At 44.5% G+C, this 23,472-nt stretch overlaps 1 protein-coding gene across 1 annotated transcript in view; it reads right to left on the reverse strand.

Annotated features, from left to right (window-relative positions):
- The window catches only part of ANKFY1 (ankyrin repeat and FYVE domain containing 1), a 64,453-nt gene that overhangs the window by 20,163 nt on the left and 20,818 nt on the right, over positions 1–23,472 (reverse strand). The window contains exons 3-12 of the mRNA XM_060258893.1: positions 22,503–22,621; positions 18,454–18,589; positions 15,305–15,428; positions 12,737–12,886; positions 9,915–10,080; positions 7,056–7,260; positions 6,075–6,143; positions 4,460–4,659; positions 1,906–2,003; positions 415–640 (exon numbers count right to left, since the gene is read on the reverse strand). Coding sequence (XP_060114876.1) covers positions 415–640; positions 1,906–2,003; positions 4,460–4,659; positions 6,075–6,143; positions 7,056–7,260; positions 9,915–10,080; positions 12,737–12,886; positions 15,305–15,428; positions 18,454–18,589; positions 22,503–22,621 — 1,493 coding nt within the window. The remainder of the gene's footprint in view (positions 1–414; positions 641–1,905; positions 2,004–4,459; positions 4,660–6,074; positions 6,144–7,055; positions 7,261–9,914; positions 10,081–12,736; positions 12,887–15,304; positions 15,429–18,453; positions 18,590–22,502; positions 22,622–23,472) is intronic.

A 23,472-nucleotide genomic window follows, 5' to 3' on the forward strand; every position in this document is an offset into this window, starting at 1 on the left:
TTTTAGCGTTCTATTACTATTCTCCAAGTTATCATTTTGCTTTTAAAAGAAATGCTGGAGTTACAACTCTTAACTTGTTATATGCTCGAGTAAAGGGCTTTTCTTGTAGAAAAAGCCAGCAGGAACTTATTTGCATATTAGGCCACGCACCCCTGATGGCGCCATTGTTTCACACAGGACTTTTTTTGTAGGAAAAGCCCAGCAGGAACTCATTTGCATGTTAGGCCACACACCCCCTGCCACCAAGCCAGCCAGAACTGCATTACTGTGCGTTCCTGCTAAAAAAAAAGCCCTGTTCAGATATAAGTGGGATTTCCAGAAATGATATCTTCCACCCATAAGAACAAAAGTCAATGTAAAAAAGAAAAAATCCACAAGATGATTATAGTATGCCACCCAACAGAGTCTTTTTACCTTTTTGTTCCAGTATGACTGACACCACATCTGGGTGGTTATACGCTATTGCCATGTGAAGGGGCGTCTGCAAATAGACATTATCTGCTACGTTGGGGACATTTGCTCCTTTCTGGGCAGGCACCGCTTTCTCTGTCTGGATGTTGGGGTTAGCTCCTTGCTGCAACAACTCTGCTGTGAGGTTGGCCAGACCATGTCGACAGGCTGTGTGCAGTGGAGTTTCTCCCTTTAAGAGAAGAATGTGGTCGATTTAAGACACAATTGTTGGAAAAGAGGAATGGGAGAAAGAACTTCCTGAACAGAACTTGAAAGCAACATCTGTATGTAATGGCAGAGCTAAGCACTTAACAGCACAATTATAAGCAATTTTACATCTTTCTAAGTCCAGGAGCTTAGCAGGGTGCAATTCTACTTCAGACTTCACTGTGAGAATGCTAAGAACAGACCTACCTCACAAAATTGAGAGCCCATCTAGTTCAACACTCTCTCTCTTTTGCAGCGTCCAAGAAGTCCACAAGCAAGGAATGAAGAAATTGCTATTTCAGGGAGAATAATCAGATTCTAGGGGGACACTGGCATATATGTAATAACGTTTTTCCTATATATTTGAAGTACTGCCTGTAGGAAACACAGCCGTTCACACTTTCCAATTCCACAAACAAGTCAAACAGCTCAGTCTTATATGCTAAATCATAAATCATGCATTTCTTGAGGTTAAAGTAATGAGGTACATTTAGATTTTATAGGGGAAGTGTTGTTACATAAATGCCAGTTTTTTCCCATAGAATTTGGTTATTCCCCCTAAAAAACCAGTTTCTCCTCATGGTTTTAGAATTCCCAGAAATTTTACATACCTATGTCTTAAATGTTGAAACCCCTGAGTGGTTAATCACCTCCAACAAGCCTTTGGGTTCTTTCCAACAACCATCAACTCTTCAAACACTAAGAAGAATTAGGTATATGAAACAGACATTATCTGATTCCTAGGAATCCAGAAAGGGTACGGACAGGATCAGACATCAGGATTCCATGTCCCCTACTCTACCTTTTGTAACTTACTCCTGGAAACATGCGCCAGGAGATACTACTCAAAAAAATGCAAGATCTCCTGCTACACTCACTATCTTCCTCATCCCTTTAATTGAGGAAGTATTGGGGAAAATGTGACAACCTAAAATCTACTCTCCATTTCACCCAGGGTAGAACAACTAACTGACCTTTAGCATTCTCGTATTTTCAAAAAATTTAAATTTGCAGTTTTATTCAATGTCCTGTTTATTATGCTGCGTTTAAAGACCATTGGTCAAAGAAGCTAACGAATGGAAGGGGAAGGGAAAGGGAAAGGAATTTCCAAAAGTTGTTGGAATCTGCAGTAAATATTTTTGGTTTATTACTCAGTACATTTCCCTCCCATGAGCTGCAAAAAGGGAACCAGCAAGCAACCATTTATGAAACAGTATACTGAAACAGTCTTTTAATTCTCCTCTTTACCCATTTGTCCCTGTGGTTGACTTTGGCACCGTGTGTCGCCAAGAAGAGCGCTGCAGCCTCGTTTCCTGCCCCTGCTGCCCTCTGCAGCAAGCTGATTCCTAAAAGCAATAGAACATGGGCACAGAGAGTTAAAATGGTAGATAAAAAGCCATTCAAGTTGCCATCTTGTGTTTGCCAATGCAAGGTCACAAAACAGAATTCTCTTCATCCATATCTGTTTTACTACATACAGCCATAAGGCCTAGCTATTTTTAAAATTGTAATGGTAGGGGATTTTGCTGGATTTTAAGAAGAGCTGCAGGAAAGGCATGGGGGGGGCAGATTACAGCCCCATCACTCACAGTCCCCAGTGCACTTCGCATTTGAGCAGTATGACTTAGTACTAGTATGTGATCCTCTAACTTTCTATTCTGTTCCAGCAGGGATCTGGATCTACCTAGGAAACATCTAACTACCGTAAACTCTATTTTGATTTTTCCTCCCATGAAGCAGACCTAGTGGAAACCTTCATTTCATCAGACAACTGGGGGAGGAGGGGGGGCATTGCACAAAATTCAGAAGCAGCAAGAGAGATGAAAATGCTTGCTGTACTTGTCTCTGTATGATCTGGTAACTAACTCTTCACATCAGAGCAAAGCAGACCATCATTTTGCTGCCCTGCTCTCTTCTGCGTGACTTTCATCTTTCCTCTCTCCAAGTTTGCTCTCATCCCACAGGGCTACTGTTAAGGCTATGCAATTCTGACCACTGTTTCAGTCACTCACATCACAAGTGTTCCAGGTCCCCATTCCACACAGAGTTTAAAACCTCTCAAGCCTTTGAAAGAGACACACTAGACTTCAAAGTCACCTTCTGCACAGCTAGACAGCAACTCTGTGCCCCCTGGGAACACTGGGACTTCAGAAAACATTCCTACATTTTGAAGCTCATTCTGGAGCTCCTAAGAAATTGTAACTCAGTCACAGGTTATTACTTCTATCAATTTGTGGACCCACGATGACCTAAAGAGATTTCACCCTAAGGTACTTTGTTCTTGACATGGAGTTATTTTGCTTTGACAGAAACTCTAGAACTTTGGTGTGTGTAAAACTGCCTTCAAGTTACTGCTGCCTTATGTTTTCATCATGCTTTCAAGTTAAGAGACTAACCTGGAACTCCTTGGGGGTCTCCCATCTAAACATCAGTCAGGGCCAATCTTGCTTAGCTTTCAAAAGCTGAAGAGATTGGGCTAGGCTGGGCAATGCAAGTCAAAGCCTTTAAAACCTTACTAGAGCTCAGGAGTTCTGCACAGAGAGTCCAGGATCTTGGAACAGTATTCTCTGGAATGCTCCCATCCAAGCATTTACCAGGTCATCCCTGCTTAGCTTCCAAGATCGGACAAGATCAGGCTTACCTGGGCTATCCAGGGCAGGGCAACTGTACTGCTTTTTATTGATTTCAGTGCGCTGACATTGTGTGCTCTTCCCTGTATTTGTTTGTCCCCTTTTTCCATCCCCTTTAGGCACCAACCACCCTTTTATCTCCCCCCCCCCCTTTTATAAGAAACCTTTTTACAAGACTCTTTTCAGCTTTATACAGTATAATCTATTTCTCTGGGGTATCCCTCTTAATCTCTTCCCTACGTGCTAGATCACATGTGTGCTACATAGTTTGTTAAGGATTTCCACTCTGTTACTTCATTACTGGTCTAGCACTGCACTAGAAGGATATTTCCCCTATGGGTCAGTCTAGATGCTCTCAGGAAGTACCAGAGTGATGACAGCTGGTTACCAGGGTGCTGTCCAGGGAACCCTTGATCTGAAGTTTCCCCAGCACCTTCCCCCCTTTCTTTTGTAACAATAATATATCCAATTCACAGCTAGCTACTTATACATAAATGAAAACTTTAGGTTTCGGTCAACTATAAACTCAACTAACCATTCATCGGTAATCCTAGAGAAGCCACCACCTCTCAGCTTCATTTATCCATTTAAGAAATGGGAATGGCAGCAGCATCTTACAACAAGATTGTTTGTACAAGGAAAAGAGGACCTGGGCCTTCAGCAAGCTTCTTACATGGTCTTCAAATGGAAACAAAGTGCATAGCCCCAAGAAACAGGGTGCCTTGTATTCCAGAAGGTTAGTGACAGCCATGCAATAGAGTTCAAGTTAATACCAAGCTCTACCATCTGGGTGTCTGGCCGTTTGGAAACATCAAAAGAAGCCAGTAAGAGCACCAAACTAGGGCAAACCCAGGTGCAAACCACTGCTCAGCCATGAAACTCACTAGGTAAAACTGGCCACTCACAAAAGGACTCTTCCAATACCTTCGGCACAGCTGTGTCTACAGAGTGGGGTGGAAAGACCAACCTGTTCACAAATACCCTTCTCTACTGGTGAAATATCTTGAGCTCCTGGGATGAAGAGTAAGATGTAAGATAAACACACCACACCCTGAGTTTCCGAAGTCAACATGAAGCCACAGGGAAGCTAGTTCCTACCCACATGCAAAAGGCAACGTTAAATCCTAGCGTCTTGCTACCACGGATCCCTGCCCACCACCACCACCACTCACCCGTTACAGTATCAGGTGCATCCGTGTTGCTGCCACGCTGGATAAGCCTGGCTGCAAAGCTATTCTCATCAAAGGAGGTGCCGTTCTCCACCGGGGCATCCTCAAAGGGGTTTACAGATGGATCTGAAGAGACGGTGATGTACTGAACCGCAAGCCACAGAGCAGTGCTTCCCTCGTGGTCCTTCAGTTCCAAATCAAGCCTTAAAAGAAGAAATGTAAATGCCTTATTCTGACCCATAATACCTAACTGTAATTAGATTAATTTACCTCTAACCCACCCTCTTTTCAGCCTCATCTGACCTCCAAAGACAAGTTATATAACGAATGAAACACAATTTCATAAGAGGACTGGAATAAGTAGTTGTGAAAACAGAACCGGCAACTCGAAGAGACTTCTAAACTGATATCAAAGAATAAGAGTGTTTTATCTGATGGTGCCTAAAAGAGGCAAGCCATCTGTCAAGTATGTTCCAAGAAAATATACAAGAACATAAGAGAAGCTATGCTGGACAGGCCAATGGCCCATCCAGTCCAACATTCTGTGTCACACAGTGGCAAAAAAAACCCCAGGTGCCATCAGAAGGTCTATCAGTGGGGCCAGGACCTAGAAGCCCTCCCATTGGTCCCCTGCACCACCAAGCACCAAGAATTACAGAGCATCACTGCTCCAATCAGAGAGTTCCATCAGTTACACTGTAGCTAATAGCCACTGATGGACCTCTGCTCCATATGTTTATCCAATCCCCTCTTGAAGCTGTCTATGCTTGTAGCTGTCACTACCTCCTGTGTCAGTGAATTCCATGTGTTAATGACCCTTTGGGTGAAGAAGTACTTCCTTTTATCCATTCTAACCGGACTGCTGAGCAATTTCATTGAGTGTCTACGAGTTCTTGTATTGTGAGAAAGGGAGAAAAGTACTTCTTTCTCTACCTGCTCTATCCCATGCATAATCTTGTAAACTTCTATCATGCCACCCCTCAGTCGATGATTCTCCAAGTCAAAGAGCCCCAAGCGTTTTAACCTTTAAAGTCTGGCTACCACTACAGACCCTTCTTCTAGTAGCCACCTGCCCACATGCAAAAGGCAACGTTAAATCCTAGCGTCTTGCTACCACGGATCCCTGCCCACCACCACCACCACTCACCCGTTACAGTATCAATTTTGAGTGGAATTTTGTTCTTACTTGCGCAAGGATGCACTGGAGTGGCTTCTTTCCAGATTGTCACATTTTGAACAGCTCCAAAGTCATACCACCTAGTTTGACAGCTGAAGGTTGCCTAACTGTCCAAGTGCCAAAGAGATACCAGTTTGCCACAAACTATATCCCAAAGCACACTTTGGGCACCCATCACCAGTTAACATGGCAAGTCTAGAAAAAGGCCCTCACCTGGGGCACTGGAGAAAGGCAACCCATCAAAGTAACACAATACCACACTAGGTGAGCAAAAGATCTGACCTGCTGTAAAGGAAGCTTCTTATTTTTTCCCTCCAGGTACTGTCATTTCCTTGTGGTCAAACAAAGGCTCACATTTTAGCAAATCAGAATTCCGCCCCCCCCCCCCAAAAAAAGTTAAAGCAGCAGAAAAATCTATTTAATAAGCTTGTACCAACTTACTGTTTGCACTGGAGCAGCTGGCTAAATACATGGTCGTTCCTCACAATAATGGAGGCATGCAATGGAGTCCTAGGAAAGAGCAGTCAGTTCTATTAGGACAAGTCTCCCAAAGGTTTTGTAGCAAGATCAACCAAATACCAGCCTACTTCAGAAGAGGTTAAGACTAGTGTTCCCTCTAAGCTGAGTTAGTGTGAGCCAGCTCACAGATTTTTAGCCTCCAGCTCACACATTTTTGTCTTAGTTCAGGAAGGGTGATCCCAGAGCACATTAATTTATGCAACAGCTCACAACTGTAATACTAATAGCTCACAAAGTAGAATTTCTGCTCACAAGACTCTGCAGCTTAGAGGGAACATAGGTTAAGACCAACCCATTTCCTTGCTTGGCTCTTCCAGAATTATTTTTGTTTGCACAAGACTGTAAAATCCATTTTTGTATCAGCTGGTACTAGTGATAGCTTCACCAACTAAGTACTTTTTAAATGAATAAACTGTTTATTTTAACAAATAAAGGTAACAATCATAACAGTAAGGCGCAATATCAATTAGCAATACATGTAGAACCCTCCACACCAGCTCAAGAAGTTTCACTAGCTGCACATTTTTTTAAATCCACCACCCCATCTCCCTCCTGCACTCCTCTCTCGTTTTTCTCTCTATTATTCTCAAGGCACCACCCAAGGGAGTGGTCTCTCCCCAGTCATCAACTCAGATTTACAGTTGTATCGATATGCAGAGAATCAGTGTCGAAGCTGGAAAAGGCTGCACAATCTAGCCCAGCTCCCCAGACTTGACTCCAACAGGATATCCAGCTTCAAGTGCACTCTCTGTACTGGGCGTTTGGCCCGCAGCAGTATCACCTTTACAACAAAATCCCAACAATTCTCATATTCCAGCCATGCCAGAGGGCAAGCCAAGTGACGTCGCAAGAAAGCAGAAGACCCAGGAATCACAGCAAGCAGAGCGAATCCCACATAGTCACCTTCCTTGGCTGTCTTGCATGTTCGGATTGGCTCCTGCCTTTAAGAGGCACTCTGCAATCTGCGCCATCTCCGCCATCACGTCCGGCGTGTGCTTCTTGGGGTTGTAGGAAGCCACCAAGTGCAGGGGAGTCTCCTGGTCTCCCAGGGTTGCAGCATTCACCCGGGCACCGTTCTTAACAAGGAAGTTAGCTGCAAACTTATCACCTTTCAGGAAGAGCAAGAAGGGACAGCAAGTCACACCTGGGCTAAAGATATCATTATAATGCTTCAAGGCCTATCTAACACATCACCACAATTCAACAGAGGGCAGAAACAATAGAGTTATACATAAGCCCCGATGCTGTGGTCTTGACAAAGAAGGGCCTATTTTTTCTTCTAGTGTGTGGTAGCCACCAGTGTTCCTTAAATTGTTGTCTGCAGCTATTTTCTCAGACATAGTTGCTCTCTCCTTGTCTCCTCTATGTGCTTTTCAGTATGGTAAGGCCAAAGCTACCCACAATGTTTGCAACATGTGAAGGCGAAAGGGGACTGGAGTGAATGCACTTCATCCATGTCTTGTATTTTTTATACTGCCCATCCTCCAAGCAGCTCAGAGCAACACATATGGTCTTCCCTTTCTCACTGTACCCTCAACAATTCTAAAGTTAGGCTGAAAAAGAGGGTATGAAATGCGTGCCCCCCCAACCAAAAAAAAGCTTAATGACTGAGTGGGTATTTGATCCCTGGTCTCCCAAAAAATCCTATTTTTAACCAATGCTCTTTCTAAACTGTGGGGTCTTGTGAGCAAAAATTCTACTTCATGAACTATTGGCATTAAAGTTGTGATTGTATAACTGTGTATTGCATAACTTAGTTTGCTCTGGGGTCATCCTTTCTGAGAGAAGACAAAAATGTGTGAGCCAGAAGCTTAAAAAGTGAGCTAGCTCACACTAACTCCGCTTAGAGGGAACATGGTTTGTAACCTGCTTTCCTTCCCAGAAGGGACCCAAAACAAGGTTACATCATCATTCCCCCCTCTTCCATTTTATTCTCACAACCAGCAGCCTGTAAGGCCAGTAGGTTAGGCTGAGAAGACAGTGCCTGGCCCAAGGCCACCGAGTGAGCTTCCATGGTAGAAGGACAATTTGAACCTCTAGGCTGCCACTGGTTCAAGTCCAACACTCAAGCTACTAAACACCTACACTCACTTGTGACCTGGCTGAAGCGACTTAGGGGAAGTATCACACTCACAAGATAGCAAGGGCAAAGGAGACTGCAGCCTCTATCTGTGTTTCCAGTTACTGGCAAGCTGTGCATCCCAACCACAAAGAGTCCTCTCCTGCAACCTGAATGCAGAAGCCTCTTATAATCTTCAGTTGTGTCCCGTCATCACAGCAGCACTTTGAAGCCAGTCTGTCAATGCTGCCATTTATGCTGGCTTCTCTACTGTTCTGGTTTTAGCATCTGTTGCTTTATATTTTTATGTGCTTAAGTTTGTAAAAGTCACACTGGGTGCTTGTACGGAAAGATGGGATAATTTTTTTAAAAAATCAAAAAAGAAAACAAATTCTTGCCTATAGATTATAACACCTTTTTAGTACAAGACGACAATCTTCTTTCTATATGCATTTCGGTAACATGCTTCTCTCTATTTTGCTAGCCCAAAGGCTGAACAAAGAATGTTTGCCATTGCCTTGCACTGTTATGTAATAGCAGCAGGCAAAAAAACAGCCCCACTAAGTCTAAAAGCAAACCTCATGCAGCCTCATCTTGCCAGATGAAGATGTAACTCAAGATGCTGCTATGCTCTTAAGCTCTCTGGACATCACTCCCATGGCAACCAATTCCCAGCCGACCATACAGATTATCAAGAGGATCCCTTCTCATGCATTAACAACTGTATCTGTGCACATCAAGCCTCTTAGAAATTCCGACTTCGACTAGTGACTCTACAATGGTCATAACCGGTTTACCTTGGTTAGGATAACACAGTGGACTTCTCCAGATCTAAAGAGCGGATTGGCAGAGAGGCTCCTCCTACAGCCAGAACTGCATGCCCGGCTACTACACACAATTCCCAACACGTTTTGTTTATTTTAATGAATTTATACCCAGCCTTTCTGCCTTCATCAGAGCCTCCAAGGCAGCTACAACGGACTGGATCCTACCAGCTTTCTAATGGAACAAGGAGGGGCAATCCTACCCAATTCCTCTCCTTCCAGCAGCCTCCACTCCTTCCAGCCTCTCTCCTTCCAGCAGCCTCCACTCACCCATCCACCCACAAGCCCACATGGTTCTTTGCTCAAACAAGTCCCTCAGTTCCCAGCACAGACTATTGGGGGAGTTGAGAACAAAAGGTGGGGAAACAATCCACTTCTACCAGCATAAGGCTGGTGAGTCCCAGTCCCGCTTTTTGTAGCAGCTGAGGAAGAGCAACAAGTAGAAAGGGATAGATAATATCCTCTACCTACCAGCTTTCCCTCCCCTGATGAAAAGATAAATTCCTAAACTCTTGACAGGGAAAAGCAGGGGAGGACAGCAGGTAGGACAGGGTAGCATGGGGAAATTAAAGCACCCCTATTCCACCCATTCTATCTTCCCTGCAAATGATGTCTAGCTTGCCCATTCAGTGGCAAGCTAAGGGCCAGGGAATGCCGTATTTCCAACTTGAAAGAGTACTCCTGGCCCAAGAACATAAGCAGTCAACAAATCATGCAGGTTTTCTCAAAGTCCAAAATTTATACAGATACACACTGGCCACCTAGAAACCTAAGGTCAGCAGCTATGGATATGAGATGTTTGCCAGCTGCATGCAGATAGATATGGAGCAGAAGAGTGAACTGTCCTGACACAGGTATTTCTGTGCCTAGAGCCCTTACCCCTCTGAATAGCTTTATGCAACAGACTCCAACCCTTCTTGTCCACCATGTCAACATCCGCTTTGTGACTGACCAGGGTGGTCGCAATGCTTTCCAGTCTTCGAGAGAGCACCAAATCTAAAGCCAGGTCGCCGTTATGATCGAGCTCGTTGAGCTTACCAGGCAGCTGCGGAAGCAGGATTAGAGGACCGGCATTAGATATGCAGTGGCACCTTAAAAATTAACATTTGTGTCGATATGACTCAAAAAAGCTCATATTGAAAGAAATGTTAATAGTCTTTAAGGCATCATTGGCCTTTTGGTTTGCCATAAAACAGCCTAACAAGGCTACCATTTTGTAATTAGACACCATAGCACTACCAATGACAAGCACTAGGATTCTGATTTGTTGGAGCTCTCTGTCTGGGGGAGTGATGCCCTATCTTCTTCATTTTGGGGGGGGAGGCACAGTGGGAGGGCTTCTAGTGTCCTGGCCTCAATGATGGACCTCCTGATGGCACTTGGATTTTTTTTGGCCACTGTGTGACACAGCGTGTTGGACTGGATGGGCCATTGGCCTGATCTAACATGGCTTCTCTTACGGTCTTATGATATTGGCTTTATCACTCATGAAGCTGCTAAGGAAACAGAAAGGGCACAGCCTGCTTGTAAAAGGCAAAACTATATTTCTATACCTTGCGTTTCTTCTCAAAGGAGCTTAACATCATTCTCCTCTAGTATATCCTCACAACAATGCTGTGAGGTAGATTAAGCATGTGTGACGCCCTTCTCCCCACCCCCAGCTTCCACAGCCAAGTGGGGAGCTGAATCTGGGACTCCCAGATCCTAGGCGAAAACCGCCACACCAAGAAGGGATCGCTGCCTTAAGTTCGATTAAAGCTAGACTTTAGTAGCCACTGCAAAATTACATCTTACGAAGCCATGCTATACATGGAACACCCTCCCAGAAGCCATCAGAGCCCTGCAGAACTTGCCACAGTATCGCAGGGCCTGCAAGACTGAACTGTTTCGGATGGCATATAACATCTAATGGGAGAGGGCTGCCACCACATCTGGATCTATTGCACTTCAGTACTAATTGCCTAGGAGCTGTACACGTTGAGAAAGGAAAATAGTATATGATCTACCTGAATAGATGAAGCAGCACCATTGCAATTGTATTTGACTGTTTTATTGTTTTAATATTGCTTATTGTTTATTGTGTATTTTATGCTGTTAGAAGAAGAAGATGATATTGGATTTCTATCCCGCCCTCCACTCCGAAGAGTCTCAGAGCGGCTCACAATCTCCTTTACCTTCCTCCCCCACAACAGACACCCTGTGAGGTGGGTGGGGCTGGAGAGGGCTCTCACAGCAGCTGCCCTTTCAAGGACAACCTCTGCCAGAGCTATGGCTGACCCAAGGCCATGCTAGCAGGTGCAAGTGGAGGAGTGGGGAATCAAACCCGGTTCTCCCAGATAAGAGTCCGCACACTTAACCACTACACTAAACTGGCTCTGCTGTTAGCCGCCTTGAGTCTGCACAGAATGGGCGGGATATAAATATAACGTAAATAAATAAATAAGTAAAATACTGGTTTTTAAAAAACCCACCCTTCTACTTGGCAAAGGAAAAGACAACTGCAGCCAATACTACAATATCAATAGCAGGGCTGTGATTATTTCAAAGCTGCAATATGGGAGCAAGAGGACAGAATGGTCAGCCATGTCTGATGGTTCCCGGTCTCCAGCTGCCATGGATGGGACCAGAGGGAGTGTGAAGGCAGCAATCTGACTTCCATCCTTCCTGGAATTCGGCTCAGCCGAGAATCCCTCTCCCTGAGGAACATTAAATTTTAATTGTACAGATTCTTGATTCCTAAGAGAAGCCTCTTCTGAAGCTAATTTCATCGGAAAGGAAAGGTCCTGTGCAAGCTCCAGTCATTTCCGACTCTGGGGTGACGTTGCTTTCACAACGTTTTCACGGCAGACTTTTTACGGGGTGGTTTGCCATTGCCTTCCCCAATCTTTTACACTTTCCCCACAGCAAGCTGGGTACTCATTTTACCCACCTCGGAAGGATGGAAGGCTGAGTCAACCTTGGGCCGGCTACCTGAATCCAGCTTCCGCTGGAATCAAACTCAGGTCGTGAGCAGAGAGTTCAGAACACAGTACTGCAGTACTGCTGCTTTACCACTCTGCGCCATGCAGCTGCTAAACAGCAGGGAACCTGGTACTGAGACAGCCTCCTGCATTCTGAAGATTTAAACTCTGGGTCTTGTAAAAGAAGTCCCTGGCACTAGGCAACCAAGCAAGCTGGAAAGCACGTTGACAAACAAGACCGGAGGATTTTGTGGGGGCCAAGACCATTGCAGTACATAGCTTTGTGATGCATTTATACTGTCTCTTTCTTCCACGGAGGAGTATGTGGGGCTTCCAAGTCCCACACTCGGCGTCAGCAAGGTTGTCACTCTGTATAGTATGCATCCCCTCCCCATTTGTCCCCGATTATTGGAAACAAAAAAAGCCATAGTAAAATGCAATGCTGACTTGATTTGGAACTAGGGCCATTTCTATTGACACTGAAGTGCCAAAGTAAAGCCTGTTCTTGCCCGCTTTTAATGGTATTTAAGATGCTTTTATTCTATTATACTTGTTCTATTTTATGCAGGTTTTATTGTCATTGCTACCGCAAGTCTGGATCACATGCTTGGTTTTACTGTTGACAGCTCTGCTTTTTCTCTTTTCAATTCGTCTTTGCACTTTTTTGCAAGCCGCCTGGAGACCTTTGTCATGCCAGAAAGCTTTCCCAAATTTACTCTTGGGCAGATGGCCACATTGTACCTGTGAATCCATTTCGATAAGGTACAGGAACACAACATCTTCCCTCTCCACTTTAATGGCTTTGTGCAGAGGAAATTCTGTTTTGGATTTGATCATCTTGTACAAGAGCTGAGCGCTCATGCTGCTGAAGTCCTCTTTCCTCAAGTCATCCTAGGAGGGAAAAAAGAAAAAAGCCACAATGGGTTGTTTGCCCGAGTCCCAGTTACTATGCCCTAACTTGGGTGGCCCAGGGGTAGCCTAATATCATCCAATCTTGGAAGCTAAGCATGGTCAGGCCTGGTTAGTATTTGAATGCGAAACCACCAAGGAAGTCTAGCGTGGCTATGCAGAGGCAGAAAATGGCAAACCACCTCTGACATCTCGAAAACCCTACAGGAGCGCCATAAACTGGCTGCATTTTGACGGCACTTTCCACCATCACTACAACCACACTAGCACTAGTCACTGGTTTATTACTTTAGAGCCATTCAGTGTAGCAGCTAAGTGTCACTGCATGCAACCCTCTTAACAACACACCTGAATCAAGATATTGATGGCTGATGCAAGGAAACCTTGGCCTCTACCTCTTCTGCACCACCCCCCGCAGACAACAAGAATACACAGGAATTCTTAACGTATTTTCATATTTCATGTATATACATGAACATGTAAGCCACCTTGAGCCTGCTTTGGCAGGGAGAAAGAAAGAAAGAAAGAAAGAAAGAAAGAAAGAAAGAAAGAAAGAAAGAAAGAAAGAAAGAAAGAAAGAAAGAAAGAAAGAAAGAAAGAAAGAAAGAAAGAAAGAAAGAAAGAAAGAAAGAAAGAAAGAAAGAAAGAAAGAAAGAAAGAAAGAAAGAAAGAAAGAAAGAAAGAAAGAAAGAAAGAAAGAAAGAAAGAAAGAAAGAAAGAAAGAAAGAAAGAAAGAAAGAAAGAAAGAAAGAAAGAAAGAGGGAGGGAGGGAGGGAGGGAGGGAGGGAGGGAGGGAGGGAGGGAGGGAGGGAGGGAGGGAGGGAGGAAGGAAGGAAGGAAGGAAGGAAGGAAGGAAGGAAGGAAGGAAGGAAGGAAGGAAGGAAGGAAGGAAGGAAGGAAGGAAGGAAGGAAGGAAGGAAGGAAGGATCTGAACATAGGCACATTAACTATCCGTCCGGCCCAACAACTGTATTTCTTAAATTAAACTCTGGCTCATTCATGACATCTGAATTGAGCCCACGGTACTGATGGAAGAGCACCTGACCCATGAGAGGGACAAAGCATAAGAAAATTGTGGTTGATCTTTCACTGAACAATACTGGAGAATGCCCAGTGCAGCCATCCAAAATGGAGAGAATGTCCTTCTGCCACCAAATGATGAGGACTTTTACTGATGTACTCTATCGGGCATTCCTTCCATCGGCCAGACCTATGCTGCTGTACCATCTCTGTTGTAATATTAAATTACCTTTATTACTGTGCCATATTCTTAATCTATACAATGTGTCCAACTGAACCACCACCTGTAACTGTTTATGATCAAATTGTATTGTTTTATTGATATATGTTTTAATTGTTAGTTATACTGTTTTATAGAGACGTTATCCACCCTGAGCCCTTTCTGGGATAGGGCAGAATATAAATAGTCTAAATAATAATAATGTGAGGAGGAGAATATGTGTGCTCCAACTCCTGGGCAATACCACCCATTTCAGTTTCTACTGACTTCACTTAATGTGCCACCTGCTGTACATTCAGTTCTTTGGATCTTCCCTGCTGAATACAAGCATTCAGTTTTGTATAAAAGCCTTTCCTGTATGCATGGATCGCTTCACTTCCTCCCACATTTTATTGCCCAAATCGCAAGAAAGTTTATCGGAGTGTATTGCATGGGCTGATGATCTATAACAAGGCAATTCATTTCCACTCTACCAAAGCGTTCTCACAAACAACCTGAAAAATTAAGCTGCAATTCAGTAATCACAGACCAGAATCCGCTCGTTTTCAGTCCAAGCGGGTTCATGCTATTCAGGTGATAAAATCTCATCTTAAGTAGATGTTTCAGTATCCAGGCAATTACCATGGGTGGCGAAGGAACTACATGACTGTGGCGCTGCTCCTTCTATGGAAAGCTAGGTCAATTTAGATGGGAAGGTATATTCAAACTAGACAATTGCTCACCGGCATTTTGTAGCTGTACGGCAGCTGTACAAGCCATATTTACTCCCACCCCTGGATGGAGGCCTACACCTCAGCGAGGCTTTGCAGCTTACCCATCCCTCTCATAGCTGTTTCAAGGTGGGAGCTAACAATGAGCCCCACCATGCAATGACCTTGCCCACTTTCCTGAAATGAGGGATGGAGTAGATTGGGTGCCCTGAAGAGGCACACGTGGCTCCCAAGACATCAAGTATCACAGTCTTTGCAGGATATATGGAACTGGCTCTCAAAAATGCAACAGCAAACAAAACAAACGCAGATTTGGCCCTATCCTTTACAGGTAAATTTTGCCTTAGAAACAGGAGCGCAAAGGAGTATTTATCAGAGTTAGAGTTAAGGATGCCAGATCCTAGGGTATCATCTTCAAAGTGCTCCTGGCTCCAGTGTCTCGGCACTTACCCAGTGACTGGCAATGATTTCAGCACAATAGTTCATTAGAGTGGTAGCATTCAGCTCCTCAGCAGTTTGATAAAAGCGGATGCAGTTTCTGACGTTAACTAGCGACATAACTCCCTTTTCACACCTACCGAGAAAAAGAGGGGAGGAGAACAGGAGGCAAAAGTCAGTAACAAGAATTAAGTTTAATTATCAGATATTTTCAAATACTGGTTTGGGTTGTTTTTTTTTAAAGAGCGGCCTGTCTCACAACAAAACTAGGGCTGTGGCTCATTAGAAGAGCACATATTCTGAATGCAAAAGATCCCAGATTCAAGCCCCAGAGTCACCAGTTAAAGGGCTTCTGGTAAAAAATACCGGGGAAGATGTCTCGACCGGGAATCATAGAGATGTAAGGGACCTCCAGGGTCATCTAGTCCAACCCCCTGCACAACGCAGGAAACTCACAAATACCTTCCCCTAAATTCACAGGATTTTCATTGCTGTCAGATGGCCATCTAGCCTCTGTTTAAAAACCTTCAACGAAGAACAGCCCACCACCTCCTGAGGAAGCCTGTTCCACTGAGGAATGCTCGAATGGTCAGGAAGTTCTTCCTAACGTTGAGCCGGAAACGCTTTTGATTTAATTTCAACCCATTGGTTCTGGTCCTGAACAACCATAGCCAATCAGAGTAGAGCTATATAAGCCAGTGGTATGACAGCGAGGCAGCTCTCTATGTCTGCAGCAGCTGAAGGCCGAAAGTATTCTGCGCCCCTAACTTTCTACCCAAAGGGTACCCAAGGTGGCTAAAGCCACTCGCTTCATAGTGGTACGGCTGTTCCAAGGAAGCTTCTGAAGCAGAATAAGGATTCTCCTCACCATGGTTCATCTACCTGAGCACCTGTCCATGCCTCCACTGAACAAAGCAAAAAGCAAGCCAGGAAACAGCCAATCTCAAATTGAGGAGCTCAGAGCTATTCTAGACTGCCAAGTCACTTTTAAACTTGCTGCACTCCAAAGCAGCAAAGGGCCTGCAAAGAACAGGGGTGTGTTCCCCTTATCAAATGCAAAACAGCAAGCCAGCCTCACTACCAGCAGCCCATTATGTGGGGAGTGAGGTAAAGACTGGTGCAACATGATACCCAGGAGAGGAAGCTTGATACAGGGCTGCCTTTTCCAATGGTACTCCCCAGGGGTGGTATTCTAGCAAGAGCTCCTTTGCATATTAGGCCACACACCCCTGATGTAGCCAATCCTCCAAGAGCTTACAAAAAAAGAGCCTTGTAAGCTCTTGGAGGATTGGTTACATCTGGGGGTGTGGCCTAATATGCAAAGGAGCTCCTGCTAGAATTCCACCCTGGTACTCCCTCAAAGGGGGACATTATTGCCTCAGTCAGTCCAACTAGGCCAATATATGCCTGCAGAATGCCACATCACATGGGTTGTTACCCCAGGTTTTGGCCAACTGGAAGCAAAGGTTGAGGGTTAAGGAGCAACCTGTAGTTCCCTAGTGACTGCCCACCTTGTGCCCAGAAAATTCGGGTTTTCAGCTTAAAAATTCAGCCTTCCAAGACGTTTTATGGAGGGCAGTTCTGTTACTGAAATAAACTGCAGAGCATCTAGTTTAATTCCTGATGAGACTTTTGTGCTTTCGTTGCCAAGATATCCTCCTGCCCTAAGTAATAGTATCTAAGCACTGCAAAAATTGTAATGCCTGCCTGGAATATTACCTCATGTATGTTTCCAGGAAAAGGCAAATGCAGCAAGTTTGGGGATGAAATCAATAGACTCGCCAAGACTCCAGAGCAGAAACTATTTCCCTGCATTAGACGACCCATACTCTTAACGTACCATCTGCTCAGCAATGTAGGTTTGAAGAGACACTTAAAATCAAGTTACTCAGATATTTAAGAATACAGATTCTCCAAAAAAATATATGGATAGGGAAACAGAATTCCATACCTGAAGGCAATAATAGACATTCCACCCTAACCAGGAGACAGGTCACCCTCTACCATCTTTAAGCCATTTCTTGAAGGGAGGAGATTCTGCTATCAAGTTCCTATCATATTAAAAAGGTAAGGGTGGTCCCCTGTGCAAGCACCAGTCATTTCTCACTCTGCGGTGACGTCGCATCATGACATTTTCACGGCAGACATTTTACAGGGTGGTTTGCCAATGCCTTCCCCAGACATCTACACTTTCCTGCCAGCAAGCTGGGTACTCATTTTACCAACCTCAGGAGGATGGAAGGCTGAGTCAACCTGAACTACCTGAACCCAGCTTCCGCCAGGATCGAACTCAAGTCACGAGCAGGGCTTGAACTGCTGTACAGCAGCTTACCACTCTGCGCCACAGGGCCCTTCTTCCTATCATATTAGGCTGGTCAAAATAATATTTTTTGTGACAGAAAACCAAATCGCAGGGGGAGTTGCTGCAGGGAGCAACATGGAGCCCTAGGCAAATGAGTTATGCCACTGGACAGATGTAGATCTACAGCTGCCTTACAACAAATGAGACTAATGGTCCACCCTGTTCAGTATTGCATAGTGCAACTGATGGCAGCTCTGAGAGAGAGAAAGGTCCCTTCTCCCAACACATTCTTACCTGAACTTGGGACTTCAAACATGCAAAGTAATGCCCTCACACTGAGCCATGGCCTTTAAGCAGCCTACGGCAGCTCAATGCCTTATTTCAATCTGGAGGCACCTACAGTTGTTCCCTCTAAGTCTTGTGATAAAAATTCTGCTTTGTGAGCTATGGCATTAAAGCTGTGAGCTGCTGCATAAATTATTATGCTCTGGGGTCATCCTTCCTTAGCTAAGACAAAAATGTGTGAGCTGGAGGCTTAAAATCTGTGAGCTAGCTCACGCTATCTCAGCTTAGAAGGAACACTGGCACACAACCCCCAAATGAAAGAGAGAAGGTGCTGCCGACAAAGTGGAATTCTTGGCTTCAGGAAATGCTCAGACCATGGTCAAATCACCAAAAGTCTGCGGGCAATACTTCCCCAGCATGCCAAGCCCGGGATCACCTACAGACACATTTGCATTATTTAAAACCTGTGAATACAAAGCCACAGGAACTAATGATCTGCATTGGGACTGATAGCCAATTTGCACCCAGCTTGGCTAATTACGAGGCAGACACAACAGCTTATTCAGAGGCTTGCCTTTCCCGGAGGAGTTGCAGCTGAAACCTGTTTGCTAGTTTCATCAGCTCTGTCAGGAACACATCATCTTCTCTCAGCTCCAGCTCATCTGTATAGATCCAGCGCAGCATCGCCATGGTTACCTCGGGGTCAGCATCTGGGGAACAAGTGGTAGATAGATTACTTGGGGGGGGGGAGAACTATTGTGCTTTGTGACAGTTTACTTTAGGGGTCACCAACCAGGGAACACTTTGGTCAAGTTCAGCCCTTTGGTGAGCTCCTAACCCACCAGTAGCAACTTACATGAAAATGAGGGTAAAGAAAAGAGCAAAAGCCTACACAATTTGTTGGCAGAGCATTTTACAAGAAGGCTCAAGAAATACAAGATCTAAAATAATTTTCTGTCATGCCACCAGTGATCTGTTGGAACATGAGTACGTGATACAAGTGCCTAATTAAACAGAAAACACTGTCACACATAAAATCAAACGCACGTATTCTGATTACCTATCTTTGGAAGCGCAACCAGAATACAACCCACCCCTATGTCAAGAAACAGGAATGCAATCTAGTGTTAGCTCAGAATCCTTGAATTCTGATGAAACAAACAGGGCGTATGCTGGAGGCTCTGATGCTCTCCTGACGAAACACAGACTCACCCAGAAATCTCCCCAAGCCTGGACCTTGCTTTCAGCTTGCGTCCAAGTTGAGAATTTCTTTCTCTTGGAGACTGAGTCCTTGTCAGCTCCCTAAAATAATCCCCAGGACTTTTAAAGGGAAGCCCTCCCTGTTGCTTCCAGATCTCAGGTAGATGCTTCTCCTGCTTTGGGGTGGGTTGTTGTTTGTTTGGACTAACTTGATTGTATGCTAAGGGATAGTAATTTAATTTGCTCTTAAACTGTGGACAGCTCAAAAACTGACAAAGGAAAAAGGTACATAAACTCAGTGAATAAAACATTCCTCCAATGGGCATAGCATTCCCTTAACACAAAGGTTTGGGTTTAAATGGCTACACAATTATACATATTAATATTATACAGCCATATTAAAGCATCCTGTGTTTTTAAAGGCTCAGAGGGGACACTTACTCTGCTCTCTTTGACTAACGTATCCATGCCAGAGAGGCTTTGGGTTATGCACCAACAGACAGGCTCAAGATGATATGCTTGTTTCACTCAGGCTCAAGATGTTAGCAGATATGCTTGTTTTGGTAATGTGCTCGGGGGCGGGGGGGAATCACTTGCAGCAATAGCATGATTATGCATCTGTTCTCCAAAACAAGGAAAGTGCAAGCCCTCCTGAGTCTTCATCTAAGTGGGGCTGCTCACGCAACTGAGGCACTTGTACAGGTTGTATTTATAGTTTTTTCTGCAGAGTGGCTTCCCACCCACACCCCCTGGGAAGAGGAGCCAGCTGAAGCACTAATATTAGAAGCAGCCATGCAGCCAAAAACACAAGGGATGCAATACTGACTATGCAGAGCAGCCCTGCATTAAACACCCTACACACAGGCACAGGCTCTGAAGTTACTAAGCACTACAAAGGGCAAGCTGTCACCCTTTGCTCTGCAAGAGCAACGCTTTTCAGCCGCCGTGTCAGAAAGGAAAGTCATCCTTAAAATACTGTCGCTTCAGCTCCAGTCCATTTCTTATATCTAATTATCAGTCCTGGAACCTTCTTTAAAAACCGCAGTGTTTAAACGCCCTGCGGCTAACAGTTTTGCTCCACTTCTACTGCTAATGTTACAGCTGAATTATTGCTGTTAATGCCGGGAACTTTTTATATCGCCTCAATGGCATTTTAATTATTTCTTGCAAGCTGCCTTGAAAGTACAGTTTAAAAAAAAAAAGCACTGAACTAAATAAAAGCAACAATTACTTCTCAGAATGTACACTGTAGAAGCATGTGCAATTTTAAGTAACACTGAACAATCCTCACCAATCTTCAGCCAATTAAAGCTTTCCTCAGCTCTTTCATCAAGTCACCGACAGCTGAATTTGAGAAATTTTACACATACTTAAAAAAAACCAAAAAACCAGGAAAGCCTCAGCAATTGAACTGAGCAGAAACTGAGCTAGGAAAGTACCCAGTCTAGCTTACTGAAGTCACACACTACAACCTTTAAAGCCCTAAAGAGAACCTCTACATTCAGAGGCAGTAAAATTCTGAATACCAGCACCAGGATGCAGGGGAAGACCTTGGCCTCTGTGTCCTGTTTGTTGGCCTTCCAAAGCAACTGCTTTGCCAGTGTTGTGTGAAATCATGCTGGAAAAGATGGACCACTGCTCTGATCCAGCAGGATTCTTTTTATGTTCTAAATGGCCTGGGACCATACTACCTAAGGCAATTAATAGTCTTGTGGTGCTTTAAAGATTAATGAATTCATTGGGGAATATGCTTTCCTAAGCAACGGGGCAATTAATTAGATGCAACTGTTAAAGATCACCGACCCCTCACACATGCCAACTCAGGTGCACAGGACATTGCCTAAGGCTCTTCTCCACATGAACTTTATCTGGACTACAAGTCAGCTAATAAACTGTGGGCACAGGAGAGCAGCTGGGCTACTCCTGTTTTGTTTAATCTCTACTGACTGATAAATTTCTCAGCTCAAAATGCCTGCTGTTATCTTTAAAACTTTAAATGCTCTTGGACCACAAGCTCTTGGGTCTTGCCTCTTCTTGTACATCTGACTGGGTACAGAAATCATGATCAGCGGTCCTCCTCTGTGAGCCCACGCTATCCAAGGTCCAGCAGGTGGGAACGAGAGAGAGACAGAGAAAGATGGAACTTCTTCCCAATGGATGTCTGCCTCAAACCATCCTAGGTAGTGTTCAACTGTGTGTTAAACACTGTCCTTTTTACAAGAGCCTAGCCCAGCTACACAGTTGATCAATAGGGCTTTATCACCACTGGCCTTCATGATGCTAGCTGACGGCTTTGTTTTACTAGGTTACTATTGCTTGGGTGTTTTTAACTGCGGTAGCCTGCTCTGAGGGTCCTTTTCTGAATGCAATGGCAAGATGTGCTTTCAAACCAGCTAACAGCCAACATGAAGCACAGTGGATGTCCATACAGGGCACAGCTCTGGGATTCCCTCCTAAGAGATGTTTGTCTTGCCTGTCTTTGTTCACCTTGCAAAGCCTTAAGATGGACTTCTCCCCCGTTTTTACTGAAGCTTTTGCAAGTTATGCTGCTGTGGCATTCACTGAGATTCAGATTCAGTTTTTAAACGAACACTGGCAAGCAACTGGTTATGGTTTCTAATTCTTAATTTAAGGATGCTGCATTATTGTTATGACAACTTGTATTTTTAATATTATTTAACCTACCCAGGGATACCATCGAATGGGAAAGCAGGATATAAATGATTTGATGGATAAAGCTTCCACGCTTTTCGGCTTTCCAGTCTCTTCTTTCCATTTCAAAGAGTGTTGCTCCACTCGACCAGGCAACTCCCTTTCAATAAAACCACAAATGCTGCAAAAGCCTCAAGTTTGCTGCAAGATTTGGGGAAGTGTATGCTGGCATACCGATCACACCAACTCAATTTTTAGGAAAGAAAGCTGCATGCCAGCTGGCTTCAGGGAAGAGAAGGTGAGGGACGAACTCCAAATAAACACACTCCAATTTGCCAAAGATATATGGCTGCGGTTACAACTGTGTTTCATGTGGGATTGGTACCCAGGCGGCTTTGACAGAGCCATCCTCAAACAAAGGAATAATCAGGAGGTTATGAGCAGCTTTGGTTTGGTGCGATGACAAGCTCTTGTCCCGTTAAGACAAACAGATCAGCATGCTTAGCATCCACGTCATTAAAGCGAAAGGAGGATGGGGCACTGATTTAACGAGCTTTAACACCCAGATCTCAAAGGCCATCCGGCATGTTTCAGAGACAAAAGCTTCATAATTAATGGATCAAGTGCCTCCTCCTGCAGGGTAAGATGCGACCCTCTTCCCACCCCCGCCCAAGAGGCCTTTCATCAGCTCTTCCAGAGGCAATGAAAGCATCTCTCTCTCACACACACACACACACACACACACACACACACCGCCCATCAGAAACCAACCTGACAGATCCAGCTCCTCGGTCGACACCAGGTTGGCCAGACTCCAAGCCTCGCTGCGAGCTGCCAATACAAATTTGTGAGCGCTGATATACTTGTCTCCAACCTTTATCTTCAGGTCACTGAAGAGATACAACATACACACACACACCTGAGCTTAGATGACGGAATGACTCCACAGGACTGTAATAAATTCAGAAGAGTCTGGCATGGGAGGGGAGGGGGAAGCATTAAGAGCCCCACTATGTCTTTGCACTCAGTGACTCCTTACAGTTCCAGGAACCACAGAACAAAAGGCACTTCTGCCCTTCGTTCTTGCCCCCAGACCCTTGGAAATGTGATGGAGAGAAAATACCAACCAAGGCTACAGTCTATAAAGTAGGCTTCTCTAAATGTTTTTTCTCTTGTAATTCCCAAGTCCATTATACAGCCCACTGGTTTCGAAAGAAAAGTGTCACAGAAGAAACGCAAACACTCCCTTCCCCTTCTCAACCGATCTTGAGGTCTCTTGTTGGCTATAACAAAGCTCTGCAATCCTATGAAGACTAAAGTGCTTATTGTGGCATAATCTTTTGTGAGCTATCTGGACAGATGCATAAAGTGGTCACGCTCAGAGGGCAGAACTTGTAGCTGAAGCTGCAGCTGGCAGAGGAGTTATTACAAAGAGAAGTCTGAAGGCACGGCTCCCCAGAACGAAGTCTGAAATATTATGCTGCAGAGAAAAACAAGATCCACTCAAAACAATACGCAAGGGATATGCATTGTATGTATGTCCACGCTGATTTGATACTTGCTGTTTCCCAAAAGTTTTACTCATTGCGTTTTGCCTTGCTTCTTAGCCAAAAATCTGTCCTCGGCTCAGAATGTAACAATTTAAAATACAGATCTAAACAATAAGGATAGGTGCTCAGCAAGGTTACATCCAGGCATACGCTGGAAAGGTCCCAGCCACAGCTGCTTCTCCTTCGAGCCT

Source organism: Heteronotia binoei, chromosome 18 (assembly GCF_032191835.1).
Source record: "Heteronotia binoei isolate CCM8104 ecotype False Entrance Well chromosome 18, APGP_CSIRO_Hbin_v1, whole genome shotgun sequence".
In the NCBI taxonomy this organism is placed as follows: Eukaryota; Metazoa; Chordata; class Lepidosauria; order Squamata; family Gekkonidae; genus Heteronotia; species Heteronotia binoei.